The 19,586-nt window shown below is 38.8% G+C and overlaps 1 protein-coding gene across 1 annotated transcript in view; it reads right to left on the bottom strand.

The window, feature by feature from the left end:
- The window catches only part of LOC126188455 (uncharacterized), a 91,835-nt gene extending 72,452 nt beyond the window's left edge, over nucleotides 1-19,383 (bottom strand). The window contains exon 1 of the mRNA XM_049930062.1: nucleotides 19,307-19,383. Coding sequence (XP_049786019.1) covers nucleotides 19,307-19,346 — 40 coding nt within the window. The 5' untranslated portion in view covers nucleotides 19,347-19,383. The remainder of the gene's footprint in view (nucleotides 1-19,306) is intronic.
- Between the last annotated feature and the right edge of the window lie 203 nt (nucleotides 19,384-19,586).

The raw sequence follows: 19,586 nt of genomic DNA, 5'->3' as shown, positions 1-19,586 counted from the left end.
ACCCTTCTCTCATCATCATCATCATCATCATCATCATCATCATTGTTATACAACACAAATGTTACACTCCACACACAATGAAACAGTGTTGGAAGGTGAGAGGAGGTGTGTAGTGCAGAGAGGAATGCAGGGGATATGAAATGGAAAATATAATAAAGTTCCAAGCAAAGTAAAGGCTCAATTATAGTTGGGAATCATGTTGATGAAAGTTCATTTTGTTTTAAATTATCATTGACTGGAGAACAAAGAATACTGACTGCCTCCTGGATTGCTATTACCCTTCAACACAATAACAGGTTCTTTATTATTATTATTATTATTATTATTATTGTTTCGACTTGTGGGTTATTTGGTGGTCTATGCAAGAATGGTCTAATGTCTGTATTTGTGTCTTTGTATTCTATATATGTCAGCTGAAATTTTTCTTCTATATCTAACATGTGTATCACTTCGTGTTCTATTTGTGCTTGTTCTGGTGGCTGTCTTAAGATGTCGTTTTCCTCTGATTGTTTAATTGACGCGTTTTGTTCTTTGTTTGTTTTCTCTGGGATGTTTGAGTCCGTTACTGTATTTTCTTCTTCTTCTTCTGATTGCACATTATTTTGTTCTAGTATTTATTGTTTGATGTTTTCTAATTCTGACTGGGGTATCCTGTTATTTTTTATTATTACACGGATCTGATCAGCTAGTCGTTGTTCTGTTAAAAAATTTTAATTCTGGGTATCTGGTAATAAATGTTGTGTATACTTGTGATCTGTATCCAGTTGTGTTGGTTCCTAGGTTTGTTGCTTGGTAATAACAGAACATGAGGTGTCGATTAACTTCATCTGACCATCTCATCCTCTGTCTTTGTTTTCCTTCTAGGGTGGTTGCAGGAAGCATATCCTGCAAAACACCTCTATTTGGATTTAAATCATTTTCCAGTTGGCTAGCAGTGTCGTTACCATTGTGGGCGGGCATAGGGTTCAAGCGTCATCCCCGACCATGACGGCGCTTGTTCGAGGCTTCTTTAGTTCTGTCCTGAACCAAGTAATCACACTAAAATGGGGGTTAGCCCTATTAGTGGTTTGTTCTTTTTGTCGCCTTTTACGACTGGCAGAACATACCGGAGGCCTATTCTTTTCCCGGGCCTCCATTATTATTATTATTATTATCATTGACTTTTTTTTCTCAGACTTAAGTCTGGTTAAAAATGGAACGTGACGCGGACCTCGGTCAAGCGTGACTTCCTTGTAACTGTATGGTATATGTTATATTGCATTTAGGAACTTTCGGGTAATTGAACATGTATCAATAATTACAGATTTTTGTAGTTGTATATATATGTTTGGATGTAGCTGTATTGCATTGATGTACTGGTGAATATTGTGAGGTATGACTCCTGTAGTTGATAGTATAATTGGGATAATGTCGACTTTATCCTGATGCCACATGTCCTTGACTTCCTCAGCCAGTTGGATGTATTTTTCAATTTTTTCTCCTGTTTTCTTCTGTATATTTGTTGTGTTGGGTATGGATATTTCAATTAGTTGTGTTAATTTCTTCTTTTTATTGGTGAGTATGATGTCAGGTTTGTTATGTGGTGTTGTTTTATCTGTTATAATGGTTCTGTTCCAGTATAATTTTTATTCATCATTCTCCAGTACATTTTGTGGTGTGTACTTGTATGTGGGAACGTGTTGTTTTATTAGTTTATGTTTTATGGCAAGTTGTTGATGTATTATTTTTGCTACATTGTCATGTCTTCTGGGGTATTCTGTATATGCTAGTATTGTACATCCGCTTGTGATGTGATCTACTGTTTCTATTTGTTGTTTGCAAAGTCTGCATTTATCTGTTGTGGTATTGGGATCTTTAATAATATGCTTGCTGTAATATCTGGTGTTTATTGTTTGATCCTGTATTGCGATCATGAATCCTTCCGTCTCACTGTATATATTGCCGTTTCTTAGCCATGTGTTGGATGCATCTTGATCGATGTGTGGCTGTGTTAGATGATACGGGTGCTTGCCGTGTAGTGTTTTCTTTTTCCAATTTACTTTCTTTGTATCTGTTGATGTTATGTGATCTAAAGGGTTGTAGAAGTGGTTATGAAATTGCAATGGTGTAGCTGATGTATTTATATGAGTGATTGCTTTGTGTATTTTGCTAGTTTCTGCTCGTTCTAGAAAGAATTTTCTTAAATTGTCTACCTGTCCATAATGTAGGTTTTTTATATCTATAAATCCCCTTCCACCTTCCTTTCTGCTTAATGTGAATCTTTCTGTTGCTGAATGTATGTGATGTATTCTATATTTGTGGCATTGTGATCGTGTAAGTGTATTGAGTGCTTCTAGGTCTGTGTCACTCCATTTCACTACTCCAAATGAGTAGGTCAATACTGGTATAGCATAAGTATTTATAGCTTTTGTCTTGTTTCTTGCTGTCAATTCTGTTTTCAGTATTTTTGTTAGTCTTTGTCTATATTTTTCTTTTAGTTCTTCTTTAATATTTGTATTATCTATTCCTATTTTTTGTCTGTATCCTAGGTATTTATAGGCATCTGTTTTTTCCATCGCTTCTATGCAGTCACTGTGGTTATCCAATATGTAATCTTCTTGTTTAGTGTGTTTGCCCTTGACTATGCTATTTTTCTTACATTTGTCTGTTCCAACAGCCATATTTATATCACTGCTGAATACTTCTGTTATCTTTAGTAATTGGTTGAGTTGTTGATTTGTTGCTGCCAGTAGTTTTAGATCATCCATGTATAGCAAATGTGTGATTTTGTGTGGGTATGTTCCAGTAATATTGTATCCATAATTTGTATTATTTAGCATGTTGGATAGTGGGTTCAGAGCAAGACAGAACCAGAAAGGACTTAATGAGTCTCCTTGGTATATTCCACGCTTAATCTGTATTGGCTGTGATGTGATGTTATCTGAATTTGTTTGGATATTAAGTGTGGTTTTCCAGTTTTTCATTACTGTGTTTAGAAACTGTATCAATTTAGGATCTACTTTGTATATTTCCAATATCTGTAGTAACCATGAGTGGGGTACACTATCAAAGGCTTTTTGGTAATCAATGTATGCGTAGTGTAGGGACCTTTGTTTAGTTTTAGCTTGATATGTCACCTCTGTATCTATTATCAGTTGCTCTTTACATCCTCGTGCTCCTTTGCAGCAGCCTTTTTGTTCTTCATTTATAATTTTGTTCTGTGTTGTATGTGTTATTAATTTCTGTGTGATGACTGAAGTTAATATTTTGTATATTGTTGGTAGGCATGTTATGGGGCGATATTTAGCTGGGTTTGCTGTGTCTGCTTGATCTTTAGGTTTCAGATAGGTTATTCCATGTGCAAGTGTATCAGGGAATGTGTATGGGTCTGCAATGTAACTGTTAAATAATTTAGTTAGATGTGAATGTGTTGAGGTGAACTTCTTTAGCCAGTAATTTGCTATTTTATCATTTCCAGGGGCTTTCCAATTGTGTGTAGAATTAATTGCTTGGGTGACTTCATGTTGCAAAATTATCACTTCAGGCATTTGTGGTATTATCTTGTATGTGTCTGTTTCTGCTTGTATCCACCGTGCATGCCTGTTATGTTGTACCGGGTTTGACCATATGCTGCTCCAGAAGTGTTCCATGTCTGTTATGTTTGGTGGATTGTCTATTTTAATGTGTGAGTTATCCATTGTTTGGTAAAATCTCTTTTGGTTTGTGTTGAATGTTTGGTTTTGTTTCCTTCTATTTTCACTTTTTTTGTATCTTCTAAGTCGTTTGGCCAATGCTTGCAATTTGTGCTTTTTTTCATCTAATTGCTCTATTGCTTCTTGTTGTGAGATTTTACCTAAACTTTTTCGTTTTTTGTCTGATATTTCATTTCTTATAAATTGTGTTAGCTGTCCGATGCCTTTTCTCAGTTTTTCTATTCTGATCTGTAACCTGTGTTGCCATGCTGGTTTTGTGGGTTTCTTCTGTGTGTTGGTTTGTTCTGATCTCTGCCTAGTGTGTATATTTAGTGTAGTGAGTGCTCCTATATAAACCAGTAGTTGTAACTCTTCCATAGTTGTGTTTTCATTTATTTTGTTGTGTATGATTGTGTTGATAGTTTTTATTGTTGTTTCGACTTGTGGGTTATTTGGCGGTCTATGCAAGAATGGTCTAATGTCTGTATTTGTGTCTTTGTATTCTATATTATTATTATTATTATTATTTTAATGTGGTGGGCAGTAGTCAGTAAATGGTAGCTAATTGGTAGCTAATTGGTAGAAATCAAGTTCTCAACGACATATCTCCGATGTAATATATTTGGAATTTCATCCTAATCCCTAAGTTGTAATATGTATGACAGTTCTATTCTGTAACAGTACAAAGAATGTTCTGGGACAGGACAATTAGGTTTACACACATATGCCATCTGATAGCATCCACTCTATCTCAGTAGAACAATACGTGTTATCAGAATGATCAAACTGATGCGTGGCTGTCAAGCTAGTGCCATCTATCTAGACAATAAGCAGATTTTATATCTATTTATTTCGACTACAATAAATTGCTCTTCACAGTTTGAGTTCAGCTTGTAGACTGTCTCATAGAATTAATTTCATTGAAACATTCACATATAAAACAAGTAACTGTTGATGAGGCCTCTTTCAGAATCCAAATAACTTCCCTGAGAGGGATGTGAGCCTCCTAAGAAATGGTTTATCTGGGGCTGCCCACTGGTCAGGTTTAGCTGAGAATGAAACTGCAAAATTCCACAACAATATAAATGCTACGTGGTGCACAACTTTGCTTCCGCCATTTTTCCCCAACATTTGAGGCTTTAATGAAACAAATTAGTTACACATGTATCATTCAAAGTATTTTCCATTGCTGGCCACTACTTTCTCCTATCTTTTGGGCAGTGTATGAATCCCATGTCCAAAAAATTGTTCATCTTTTGAAGCGATACATGAATCGATCCAATTTGTAACTTCTTGATGAGATCAGCAGTGTTGGTCAGCCAGGCCATGTGCCATTGATCTAAACAGGTGATAGTGACAGGGAGCAATTCTGGAGAATATGGCGGGTGGGGTAGGACTTCCCATTTTATGTTTCCAAGTACGTTTTTACCTATTTTGCAATGTGGGGGTCAAGCGTTGTCATGCTGCAAAATAACTTTATCATACCTCTTGCTGTATGGCGGCTGTTTGTCTTTTAATGCTCTGCTCAGATGCATTAATTGCATTCAGTAATTAGCACCTGTGATTGTTTCACTTGGTTTTAACATCTCATAGTACACTATTCCGAGCTGGTCCTACCAAATGCAGAGCATGATCTTGGAGCCGTGAATATTTGGTTTGGCTGTCGATGTGGAAGCATGGCTGGGATATCCCCATTATTTTTTGCCTTTAGGGTTATTTTAATGAACACATTTTTTATCCCCGGTCACAATGTGATGCAGAAATCCCTTCTGTTTTTGCCTCTGAAGCAACTGTTCACAAACACACAAACACCGTTCAATGTCTATTGGTTTCAGCTCACACGGGACCAAAGTTCCTTCTTTTTGAATCATGTCCATAGCCTTAAGACGTTTTGAAATGGATTGCTGTGTCACTCCCACTAATTGTGGCAATTCTTCTTGAGATTGACGTGAGTCTTCACTCAGCAATGTCTCCAATTCTGCATCTTCGAAAACATTCTCTCTTCCACCACTATGCCAGTCTACGACATTAAAATCACCGTTCGTGAAGCGTTGAAACCACTCATGACACATTCTTTCACTAGTAGCATACTTACCATACGTACTTGAGAGCATTCAATGAGACTCAGCTGCTGTTCTCTCCATATTGAAACAAAACAGTAACACCTCCCACAAATGACGAGAATTAGGCTCGTAAACTGACATTTTCAATCGAGAACAACTTTATGATGGAAACACAAATTGACTAATATTTGAATGAGGTTATGTTGACCAAGGTTGAAGCTAAATGCCTCACATCTGTGATCGTTTCTTTCAACTGCTACTTAACATTGCTGCCACCTATCGGCAAATGGCGGAAGCAAAGTTGTACACCTTGTAATTCAATTACACAATTCTGAAAAGATCTGTAGGATTGACAATGGAAAGATCTTTATCAAGGACATAAAGTAAATGAGAAATGTAATTCTTTTCTAAAAATATTATACCTGAGCATCTTACTCATGTAGACCTAATATGGGAAAAGGAGGAGTTGTTACAGAACACAAGTTCACAAATATTTAAACAAATGTATGTTGCAGTGGTCGCATATAGAAGTATGTGCTTGTGAATTCAATTAAAAAATGGTTCACTTTTAATTGTAACTGTTTACAGATTCCTACTGTGAAATTTTGAACTGTTTGTGAGGTGTATGGACTTACTAATATGCTGTCTACCAGACAGCAGCAAGCAGGTAACAGTTTTTAGTGATTTCAGTGTAAAAATTCTGATGGAAATAAATTATCTGGAAATCTAATTTGGGTCCTACTCTTTGCTCCCAGTAATTAATTTTCCAACACAGGTGGATAAAGGCACTATAACCCTAAGGGATGATGTTTCCTTTGATGAAACTCAAAGCCAGAAAATAACTATATACCCAGTAACAAACACTGACCATGCTGTGCAGTTAGGATAATCGAGATAGTGCTTTACAGTACAGATACTCCTCAGTGGAAATCACTTATAGTAATTAATGACTCCAGCACAAGTGGTTTTAAGAATAGTTTACAAGAGATGACATGGAACAAAATTTATGGACCAAATAAAAAACAAGCTTCTCATCCAGACTGTGAGGGCCCAAGGAATGTCAACCTTGCACCGTCATGCAGGTGAGGTATGGAGAGGCATGCGATCAGCATACTGCTCTCCTGGCCATTTTGGAGCCTCTGCTACTCAGCCAAGTAGTTCCTCAATTGGCATAATGATGCTGACTGCATCCTATGCCAGTCTTCCCACCAAGATAAAATCCTTGGTAGTAGCAGGAATTGAATCCTGATCCTCTGCATAGCAGCCATCTACACTGACCAGTCAGCTATGGAGGTGGACTTATGAACTAAATTCTCATGTAAAATTTAACTTATTCCATTACAAACCAGTATCATTATCTGAAAATAGCTGGCCAAATAAACAAATCCAAAAAGGAAATTAAATAGCTGTGTAAATGATCATAGATCACTAGAAGGTTTAAAGTATCTTGTGAAAGAAAAAGAGAAAAATATCTGCTGACAAGAACAATTCAAGATCCTGCAGTTGTTGCAAAATCTGCACATAATTACTAAGAAAAGTTATTAAAAATCAAGGAACATGCACATCACATCAGAAATCAGTAACTTTGACAATAGGCTTAAGTCTATATGGAATGTTGTAAAACGAGGGACTGGACAACAGGCTACTGAACAGGATAATGTAAGTGTTGATTTAAACAGAAGGGCTATAAATGATCAGTCAAAGGTAGCAGATATGTTTAATAATAATTTCTTACATGTTGTCGAAAATACAGGAACAAACGGTTCAAGAAAAAACTCTAAGCAGTATGTTGAAAACACAACCCACATCAATTTCAGTTATATAAATATCTCACAAACTTCTCCTTCTGAATGAAATGACATAATTTCAGAGACTTTACTAGCCTCATACAGATATGATTTTATGTGTATAGATTGTAGCAGCAAGTGAAAATTTGTACTAAGGCCGCGAATCGAACCCGGGTCTCCTGCTTACTAGGCAGGTGCATCAGCCATTAAGCCGCCTTGGAAGAGGGGTTCACACAACTGCATGGATTACCCTGGCATGCCCTCCTCCTTGATCCCAATTCTTACTGCCACCCCAGTCTACTTTAAATCCACCTCACACACTGTTCATGTAACTCGAGGCAAGAAAGTGATCTCTAAGTGTAGACCCATCTTCTTCCTTTCTGTTGTACTCAAAATCATTTGAGATGATAGCTCACAACAAAATTTTGAACAACTTTCTTAGAATGACCTTTTAACAACAGTTCAGTTTGGTTTCGTAATGGCTTCTCTATGGAGAAATCAATATATGATGTCACGAACACAGTTCTGGTAGAACTACACAAGAAAAGTTACTCTATTGGTATCAACTGTGATCTTTCCAAAGCTTCTTATTGAATAAACAGTAAAATTCACTAAGACAACCATGGCATGTGTAGAGTATTACCTTAAGAATACAAAATAACAAAGGGTCATGTTAAAAAAAAGAGGCTAAAAACATGTTGATGTTGTTGTTGTTGTCTTTGATCCAAATACTGGTTTGCTACTCTATTCTGTGCAAGCCTCATTATCTCTGAGTAACTACTGCAACCTGCATCCTTCTGAATCTGCTTAGTATATTCTTCTCTTCATCTCCCTCTACAATTTTTACCCTCCACACTTCACTCCAATACTAAACTGGTGATCCCTTGATGCCTCAGAATGTGTCCTATCAATCGATCCCTTCTTCTAGTCAAGTTGTGCTGCAAATTCCTCTTCTCTCCAATTCTATTCAGTATCTCCTCATTAGTTATGCAACCTACCCATCTAATCTTCAGCATTCTTCCGTAGCACAATATTTCGAAAGCTTCTGTTCTCTTCTTGTCTAAACTGTTTATCATCCACATTTCACTTCCATACATGGCAACACTCCACAAAGATACTTTCAGAAAATACTTCCTGACACTTAAATCTATACTCGATGTTATCAAATTTCCCTTATTCAGAAATGATTTTCTTGGCATTGTCAGCCTTCATTTTATACCCTCTTTACTATGACCATCATCAGTTATTTTGCTGCCCACTTAACAAAACTCATCTACTACTTTAAGTGTCTCATTTCCTAAACTAATCCCCTCATAATCACTTGATTTAATTTCACTACATTCCTTTATCCTCGTTTTGCTTTTATTGATGTTCATCTTATATCCTACCTTCAAGACACTGTCCTTTCTGTTCAACTGCTCTTCCAAGTCCTTTGCTGTCTCTGACAGAATTATGATGTCACTGGCAAACCTCAAGACTTTTATTTCTTATTCCTGGATTTTAATTCCTACTCCAAATTTTTTCTTTTGTTTTGTTTACTGATTGCTCAGTATACAGATTGAATAACATTTGGGATAGGCTAAAACCCTGTCTCACTCCCTTCCCAACCACTGCCCCCCTTTCATGCCCCTCAACTCCTATGACTGCCATCTGGTTTCAGTACAAATCATAAATAGCGTTTTGCTCCCTGTATTGTACCCCTGCCACCTTCAGAATTTGAAAGTGAGTATTCCAGTCAACATTGTCGAACACTTTCTCTACGTCTACAAATGCTATAAATGTAGGTTTGTCTTTCCTCAACCTCTCTTCTACGATAAGTCATAGGGTCAGTACTGCTTCACGTGTTCCTGCACTTCTACAGAATCCAAACTGATCTTCCCTGAGATCAGCTTCTACCAGTTTTTGCATTCGTCTGTATAGAATTTGTGTTAGTATTTTCCAACTGTGATTTATTAAGCAGATAGTTCAGTAATTCTAATGCCTATCAGCACCTGCTTTCTTTGGAACTGGAATTATTATATTCTTCTTGAATCTGAGGATATTTCGCCTGTCTCATACATCTTCCTCACTGGATGGAAGAGTTTTGTCATGGCTGGCTCTCCCAGCATTATCAGTAGATCTAATGGCATTCTGTCTACTCCCGGGCCTTGTTTTGACTCTGGTCTTGCAATGCTCTGTCAAATTCTGCATGCAGTATCAGGTCTCCCGTTTCATCTTCATCTATGTCCTCCTCCATTCCCATAACATTGCTCTCAAGTACATCCCCCTTGTACACTCTTGGAAATTAAAAAAGAACACATTGACATCGGTGTGTCAGACCCACCATACTTGCTCCGGACACTGCGAGAGGGCTGTACAAGCAATGATCACACGCACGGCACAGCGGACACACCAGGAACCGCGGTGTTGGCCGTCGAATGGCACTAGCTGCGTAGCATTTGTGCACCACCGCCGTCAGTGTCAGCCAGTTTGCCGTGGCATACGGAGCTCCATCGCAGTCTTTAACACTGGTAGCATGCCGCGACAGCGTGGACGTGAACCGTATGTGCAGCTGACGGACTTTGAGCGAGGGCGTATAGTGGGCATGCGGGAGGCTGGGTGGACGTACCGCCCAATTGCTCAACACGTGGGGCGTGAGGTCTCCACAGTACATCGATGTTGTCGCCAGTGGTCGGCGGAAGGTGCACGTGCCCGTCGACCTGGGACCGGACCGCAGCGACGCACGGATGCACGCCAAGACCGTAGGATCCTACGCAGTGCCGTAGGGGACCGCACCGCCACTTCCCAGCAAATTAGGGACACTGTTGCTCCTGGGGTATCGGCGAGGACCATTCGCAACCGTCTCCATGAAGCTGGGCTACGGTCCCGCACACCGTTAGGCCGTCTTCTGCTCACGCCCCAACATCGTGCAGTCCGCCTCCAGTGGTGTCGCGACAGGCGTGAATGGAGGGACGAATGGAGACGTGTCGTCTTCAGCGATGAGAGTCGCTTCTGCCTTGGTGCCAATGATGGTCGTATGCGTGTTTGGCGCCGTGCAGGTGAGCGCCACAATCAAGACTGCATACGACCGAGGCACACAGGGCCAACACCCGGCATCATGGTGTGGGGAGCGATCTCCTACACTGGCCGTACACCACTGATGATCGTCGAGGGGACACTGAATAGAACACGGTACATCCAAACAGTCATTGAACCCATCGTTCTACCATTCCTAGACCGGCAAGGGAACTTGCTTTTCCAACAGGACAATGCACGTCTGCATGTATCTCGTGCTACCCAATGTGCTCTAGAAGGTGTAAGTCAACTACCCTGGCCAGCAAGATCTCCGGATCTGTCCCCCATTGAGCATGTTTGGGACTGGATGAAGCGTCGTCTCACGCGGTCTGCACGTCCAGCACGAATGCTGGTCCAACTGAGGCGCCAGGTGGAAATGGCATGGCAAGCCGTTCCACAGGACTACATCCAGCAGCTCTACGATCGTCTCCATGGGAGAATAGCAGCCTGCATTGCTGCGAAAGGTGGATATACACTGTACTAGTGCCTACATTGTGCATGCTCTGTTGCCTGTGTCTATGTGCCTGTGGTTCTGTCAGTGTGATCATGTGATGTATCTGACCCCAGGAATGTGTCAATAAAGTTTCCCCTTCCTGGGACAATGAATTCACGGTGTTCTTATTTCAATTTCCAGGAGTGTATATACTCCTTCCACCTTACTGCTTTCTCTTCTTTGCTTAGAACTGGTTTTCCATCTAAGCTCTTGACATCCATACAGGTAGTTCTCTTTTCTACAAATGTCTCTTTAATTTTCAAGGGTGATATCTATCTTACCCCTAGTGATACATGCTTCTACACTTACATTTGTCCTCTAGCCTTTCCTGCTTAGTCATTTTGCACTTCCCGTTGATCTCATTTTTGAGACATTTGTATTCTTTTTCGTCTGCTTCATTCACTGTATTTTTATACACTCCCCTGTCATCAATTACATTCAGTATCTCTTGTGTTACCCAAGGATTTCTGCTAGCCCTTGTCTTTTTACCTACTTGATCCTCTGCTGCCTTCACTATTTCATGTCTCAGAGCTACCCATTCTCCTTCCACTGTACTCCTCTTCCCTGTTCTCGTTAATTGCTCCCTAAAGCTCCCTATGAAGCTCTCTACAACCTCTGGTTCTTTCAGTTTATCCAGATCCCATCTCCTTAAATTTCTATCTTTTTGTAGTTTCTAGAGTTTTAATCTACAGATCATAATCAATAAATTGTGGTCAGAGTCACCATCTGCACCTGGAAGTGTCTTAAAATTTAAAACCTGTTTCCTAAATATTTGTCTAACCATTATGTAATCAATCTGAAACCTTCTAGTGTCTCCAGGTCTCTTCAATGCATACAGCCATGTTTCATGATTCTTAAACCAAGTGTTAGCTATGATTAAATTATGCTCTATACAAAATTCTACCAGGTGGCTTCCTCTTTCATTCCTTACCCCCAGTCCATATTCACCTTACTACTACGTTTCCTTCTCTTCCTTTTCCTACTATCAAATTCCAGTCCCCCATGACTATTAAATTTTCATCTCCCTTAACTATCTGAATAATTTCTTTTACCTCACCATACATTTCTTCATCATCTGCAGAGCTAGTTGGCATATAAACTTGTGCTACTGCAGTAGGTGTGGTCTTCATGTCTATCTTGGCTACAATAATTTGTTCACTATGCTGTTCATAGTAGCTTATCCGTGTCCCTATTTTTTATTCATTATTAAACCTACTCCTGCATTACCCCTATTTGATATTGTATTTATAGCCCTGTATTTGCCTGACTAGAAATCCTGTTCGACCTGCCACGAACTTCATTAATTCCCACTATATCTAACTTTAACCTATCCTTTTCTCTTTTTAAGTTTTCTACCCTGCCTGCATGATTACAGGATCTCACATTCCATGCTACGAACCATAGAACACCAAATTTGTTTCTCCTGATAACAATTTCCTCTTGAGTAGTCCTCACCCAGAGATCTGAATGGGGACTATTTTACCTCCAGAATATTTTACTCAAAAGGTCACCATCATCATGTAACCATACAGTAAAGCTCCATGCCCTTGGGAAAAATTATGGCTGTAGTTTCCCCTTTGCTTTCAGCTGTTTGCAGTACCAACACAACAATGCTGTTTTTGTTGATGTTACAAGGCCAGTTCAATCAATCATCCAGAATGTTGCCACTGAAACTATTGAAAAGGCTGCTACCCCTCTTCATGAACCACATGTTTGTCTGGCCTCTCAATGGACACCCTTCCATAGTGGTTGCACCTATCTATATCACTGAGGCCCGCCAATGGCATGGTCCATGGTTCATAGGAGGCATAAGAAACATACAGTTAAAAATGAAACACTTGAGTGGCTGGTATGGTCTTTCCAGCACAGTAATTAAAAAATGTAATACCACTGTGGTTAAACCAATATTATGTATCTCATCAACTGTAGCACCAAAAAAGAACATTTCTTAGTGCTCAGAAATGGAGCATTGCCACACAAATGAATAAAAAAGAACCAAGGAAGGAAGCAACAAACTACAGACTAACATCACTGATTCCCATATTTAGTAACATGCTCGAGTCTGTAAAGGTACCTCAGCTTAGCATTTGTTTGCTTAGAAACAATCTTCTCACATAAATTTTGTAAAGATTGCAATCTTCAAGCAGTTGTCAGGCCTACACAGATGTCTGGATGAGAGTAAGATAGCATTGGCATCTTTTTAGATCTCATAAAGCCATTTAATCAGATCAACCAAGCACTGATCTTTCAGAAATGGAAGACAAACATCATTTGAACTTCTATGGAAAAAGAGAATGGACTCCTCTCACAAGGAGGGAAAGATTTCTTATTACCCATGTATCAATGCTACAAACTCTTACAAAGAAGATTGGTCTGTAATGCAGATGTTCCTTCTTTTATGAATTGTGGGATATAAAACAAGTTTTCAACAAAGTCTCTGAGAAGGATTGTCATACATAGGTTTACCAAAGACAAAAATTATGAGAACAATGCCATTTCTACACATTTGTAATAATATTTTAAATTCCGATGTTGAGAAGGACCTGTAAAAGCACAGAAAAATATCAGCTAGATTATCACGATATGCAAGATGTCTTAGAAACCCAGGTAACATTTTGTAAGTGTTTGTGCAAAACATTAAATCTGTCTGACACTATCAGTACTCACAACATTAAGTATGAAATAGAGGAGGTAAAGTATGTAGATTTTATTAACCAGAATTTACACATGGAATCAAGAGTGTATCCAGCATGTGGTGGGGAAGAGCAGCTGCCTACTCTGCCAAATAGACAGTCACACGACTTCAGGGGCACAGATGTATAAAAAATATTGGGCGAGGGGGAACATACAGAGGATCCTACCCTGGAAAATTTTCTAAATTTGAGATGAAAAATAGTGAGTTTGAAAGATTTTTTAAGCATCTTTAAACTCAGGTTTGTCATTCTTTCAGAGTTCCAACAACTGAAAAAAATTCAAGTTTACATCTTCGTGCCCTCTAATTGCTAGTCCTTGTTGGCATAGAAATTGCACAGTAGTAAAAATTGTCTCAAGAGCTAAACGACCTTTTTTCATTACACTATCTAACTGTTCATTCAATTGGGAGGCCACACTTCGGTTAGTGATAGAATTTAGTTTCAGAACACCTTCTTTATGTGTAAACATATTTTCATGAAGATGGAATTTTTCCAAAGCCTTTTTCCAGTTAGAAAACCCTACAGAAGTAAATGCATCTTCTTTTTTTGAAGAAAATTGTAATAGGCTTTTAGCATCTGCCTCTTTGCAGGTTTTATAAGAAACTTTTTAGGTAGATGCTTCAATATTCTAGTCATGCATATTTGATCAACCAAGACTCCTGATATGATCTTCCTTTGCCGGATTGTCTAGGTTTCGTCTTTGAATGGTTCTCGTCTGAAGACAACGAAGCAACTGGTGACACAATAATTGTTGGAGGTTGACTTGCAGTATCATGAACTTCTAAGTGTGTCTTTTTGGTAATAAATTTATCCATTGCAAACTTAATTCACAATACACTAAGAGACTAAAGTAAACGAATAAAATACAGTCATATAAAATAGTCCACTAGACACTGAAGTTGGAACATTAAACACGTCTGCAGCATGCACTGAACAAAACTAGCCACACTGAATGACTGCAACAGCAGGGTTGGCTTTATATAGCCGCGACATTGTAATGTCTTGAAGCGTCACGGTGACGCAATGCGGAGGGTTCCAGATGCTTCTGCTCCAGTCTTTTTGATGTTGCCGCAGCTGCAGCACTGGCCTGCCGGCGCCAGACTTGACCCGAAGAATCGCGCACCAGGACAGATTCTAAGAGTGCCTGCAGCACCGTAACACTATCATGATTCACACCACCCATTTTCAGTTATCTGCTTACTACCATTATAATTATTTTTTTAACTCATTACTGAATGTATTTTAAAAGGTAACTATCATCAAACAAGAAAAATAAAAAATTCCAACACAATTTTGTGATTTTACAAAGCATAATATAAGCAATAATTTTCTTATATTATTGGGGGAGGGGGGGGGGGCTCTGTACCCCACAAATCAATTTTTGAAGGGGCTCAGGCCCCTTTAGTCCCCATGGAGTCAGTGTCTGTGCATGACTTCAGTATTGCTCTGAAGAAAGCCAGAAGATATAGCAGAAAGTCATAGTTGTGCCGAGAGCATTTGTCATGAAACATCAAAACTATTTTGTCACTCATCATGAAACCAAAATGAGCTGCCCACCCTAACTCAGATCCTGGGTATTCTCTTGCATGGAATTTATGTATGGTTAGAATGATATGAAAATAGCAGTTCTTTTTACTATGCACAATCACCTTATGAAATTATTTGGAGACATCTGTTGAGAAGAACACATTAGAATGAGAAAGAAAATGTACTACACGATCAGTAAAAGAATAACATATATTTTATTTTATAGTGATGGATACAGCAAATGGATGTGGATCTCTCCCTCACTGAACACTGCCTTAATAACAGAAAAAAAATTTTACCCTACGACAATGAAAAGCCTTAGTTACTCAAAGCGACTCAAGGGGTTCCCCAAGGATTAGGACCTTTGGCACTGCTATTTATATTATTTGTATATGATCTGTCATGTTACATGCCATGTAAATCTGTGCTTTGTTCAAATGACATTATGTTCATAAATAATGGAAAAAATGTGAATGAACAGAAAGAAAGAGCACCTTAAATCATCAATTATGTAGTTTAATGCTACTGATTACAAAAAAACTGAATTTTATTTTCAGTTTACCTAATGCTGACACTGAGTACACGTCTGCTGCCATATATCTGGATACAAAATTAACTTGGAAAATTCATAAAGAATATACACATAAAAAACTGTCACACATCAGCATTTTGTGGGATCCTTCATTATAAACAAATAGTTGCCTTGTACGTATAAAAGAAATGTGTAACAGATGTATTGGCAGCCTGAGGCTGTCTGTATGTTAACATAAAATTCATCAAATACTGGAAATAGATACACTTACAACTAGACTTATGATAACAGAGTACAGTTATGAAAATCTGCTATCAATCCATCAGTATAAATCTAACCCTAAGCAAAATATTAGAAAAGACTATTATAGTATGATTACAAAACTTTCTCGCAAAGAAAAAGTATTACACAAGATCCTACATGGCTTCTCAGCATCATCTGCCACACAAAGTATTTATGAAATTAAATGAGACCGAAAGGGAGGCATGTTTATTCCCAGATCTATCACATACATCCTACATGGTGTCAGACAAGCTGCTACTTGAAAAACTGGAAATTAATTATATCAGAGGAATAACTAAAATCCTCTTATAGTTATACCTACAAGACAGATATCATGTAACACAAGTCGCACTCGAAGTGGATGACATTATTAAGAAGTACAGCTCCAGTCCAATTATAGTAAAGTGGTGTGGCTCAAGAGTCAGTTCTGGGACCTTTATTGTTCATGTGAGTTAATGACCTACCTATAGAACACAACAGCAACGTACTTGACTACACAGATAACAGTATAATTGTAAATGGGGGACCCAATATGAAGGATCTGGTCCAATATTGCTCTGGTATCTTATTTGGATTGATGGTTTACTTTTAAAATAATCACTTACTCTTAAACATCAACAAAACAAGTCTAATGGACTTTCAGATATACTACCAACTGGATGAAGTGGAATACAGTGTTGTGTCTGATGAAGGGATAGAATTAAAATTGAATGATAAAAGAGCTTTCTTGGCGTAGTGTTAAACTGGCATCTTTCTTGGAAGCATCATATTGACTTATTGAGCCAAAAATTAAAAATATCAATTTACACAAAGAGGACAATTCACAAGTTCTTAATTATGAGCTAATGGACATTATCTGCTATGCTATAGTGCATCCACACTACAATATTGGATTGAAGCACTGCTGCCAAGCAGGTAAACGGGGTATTCATCCTTCAAAAAAGGCAATAAAGATCATGTGTGAGCTTAGTTATAATGGGCCTTCCAAAGGGAGTTTCAAAAGTAAGAATCTACTATTACTGCCATCAATATATATCTATAAAACTGCTCAACTAATTTTAAAATACAGGCAGTACAACAGCCCAAATTGAGGTGTGCACATTTGCAATACTAGGAGGGACTAAGATAATCCTCTGGAAAGATGCAATGAAAAGTACAGAAAACAGCCCCTATTACATGCAGATCAAATTTTATAACAAACTTTCAAAAAATTTAAAAACCTCTAGTGGAAGCTGCTTTGAAATGGCACTGAAGGAGTTTCTTACCAATAAATGTTTTTATAGTATCAAGAGATTCCTTTCAGAGGTGTAGAATACTTTCAGTTGTGTAAATAGTATTTTTATGTACCAGCAACGAAGCTACATATTTTTATCTTTATTGTTTGTAATTGTTCCCACAAAATTATGAGAGAAAGTGTAGGCTAGGTCCACAACCCAAAACAAATCCTTGCATTTGTCACTGGAGAACAAATACATAGACACATAAATAAAGCTTTTTGATAATTACATTCATAAGCACTTCTAAGTAAATGCCTCCTAAACAGAACTCAAAAGCAGCTGACATGAAAACCTCTCCACACCCTTGAAGAACACGAAAACAGTTGGGAAAATGATTAACTATGTTACTAAGTAATTGTTGAGACTGATTTTACCTTTTTACAAAAATTATATATTTGTTCTGCATAGTGCTGGTATGCATTATATACAATAAGCAAATATGTTTTCTCTAGCATGTCAATCCCTCATCTAAAAATCATTTTTAAAATCATTCATGATCATATCACCTGCATACAGAAGTCTGAAAATGAATGAATAAATGAATAATAAACACAGTAAATTAATAAAATAAACACAAATTATCTATCAATAATTTTTTTTCCATAGTGAAATGCTGTTTGCTCCACTCCTTGTCGATATTCAGGGGAGAAAAATTTGTTCATAGTTTTGGCAGATACTAAGAGTGACTCTGGGGACCACACAGCGAGAATCAGGTGAAGTCAGGATGTCAACTGTCTCACACTTGCTGTAGTTAACGACATGGGTGCAAAAATAGGAGTCAGTGTACAAGGCATAAACATGAATTGCAAATTAATGAAGAAAAGCAAGTGCAAGGGGCAAGATGGAGTGAAGAGTTACAGTAATGTTCAGAATAAGAAGAAGAGTGAATGAAAGAATTGGAGAGAAGAAGACGTCTGTATTACAATGAAGGCACACTGGGTTAGAGATGTTGTAGATTGGGGGTGATTGGGGGTGGGGGCGAAGGGGACTGAGGGAGATGAGGAGGAGATAGAGGATGGGATGTAGGGTGGGGGGAGAGGAGTGGCAATGACAGTGTATTGTCTTAGTGTCACTGCATTCATATTAAGTTGTAGTCTTCACAGTTCTATTACTGGTATATTTATGCAGTTGTAAACTTTTTATTTATGGTAAGTTTCTGAGATAGGACAACACGTTTTCATTTCGCCTGTTTTCTTCTCTGCCACATATGTTCTTGAACTGGGCTATAACAGACTGAACTCATTGTGCTAAATAGTGCGTTCACGATTTTTAAATTTCTTGCAAGGAGAGAAGGCTAATGAGCGAAGTATGTGTGGCGAAAAATGAATAAAGTTTTGCGCTTCAAAACAACTGTAAGAACACGTTTCTTCTTCAACACTAGTTACATTAGGAAAGCAAAACATAACAAACACTTCTATTGCAATTAATGGACCTGCAAGCAGCTACAAGACGTCGTTTTCAATTGACACACTGCTGCAATGCGCCTGTATCATGTTAAAGAACAACAAACGAAACGGTGTTAGTGCGTGGGGAGTGCCTATTACTACTACTTCAACTAACGAAAAGACAGTAGGCACACAAACAATGCGAAAACCAGTCGGCAGGTTCCGCGTTCACTGTTGCATGTTATTCATTATTAAAGTGGGTCGGCGGTGGCGGTAGTTTAAAGGAGGAATCCGCGGCGGTCTCATCGAAATCGACGTCGCGACGAACTGTCACAATGGGGTGGCCTAATCGGCTGTTGCGTTAAATTACAAGCATTCTCATCAGACATTTTACAGCTGCACAAGCGCACATTGGTACAAGGAGCACATACGGAGTCGCGGAAGGAAAGACACGGATACCAGCGCTGAGACAGCTTACTGTCGACCAAAACTGATTATTTGGCCAAAGTGACAGCCGATGTGTTAACCTGGCCGTGTCTCACCTGACGCGAGGACGCAGGAGAGAGCAGCGAGGCGCGCCATTCCGTGCGGTGAGCTAGCGGACACGAGACTACCGCGCCGCGGCCGAGTCTGGCGGAAGAGCGGCGCGGCTCGCGATCAATATCGCGGCACGCTGCCGGCGTTCCGAGGCCCGCTGCATGACGCGCACCGTCATCGTCATCGCCGCCGTCACATCCTCGTGCACAGTTTACCCAGTGTTGTCAGAAAGTAATTGCAAATGGATCATACAGCCCACTCCAAAAATATCACACTGGCACTGAA

Source organism: Schistocerca cancellata, chromosome 1 (genome assembly GCF_023864275.1).
Source record: "Schistocerca cancellata isolate TAMUIC-IGC-003103 chromosome 1, iqSchCanc2.1, whole genome shotgun sequence".
Lineage (NCBI taxonomy): Eukaryota > Metazoa > Arthropoda > Insecta > Orthoptera > Acrididae > Schistocerca > Schistocerca cancellata.
This window is presented reverse-complemented; position numbering and strand designations above follow the sequence as displayed.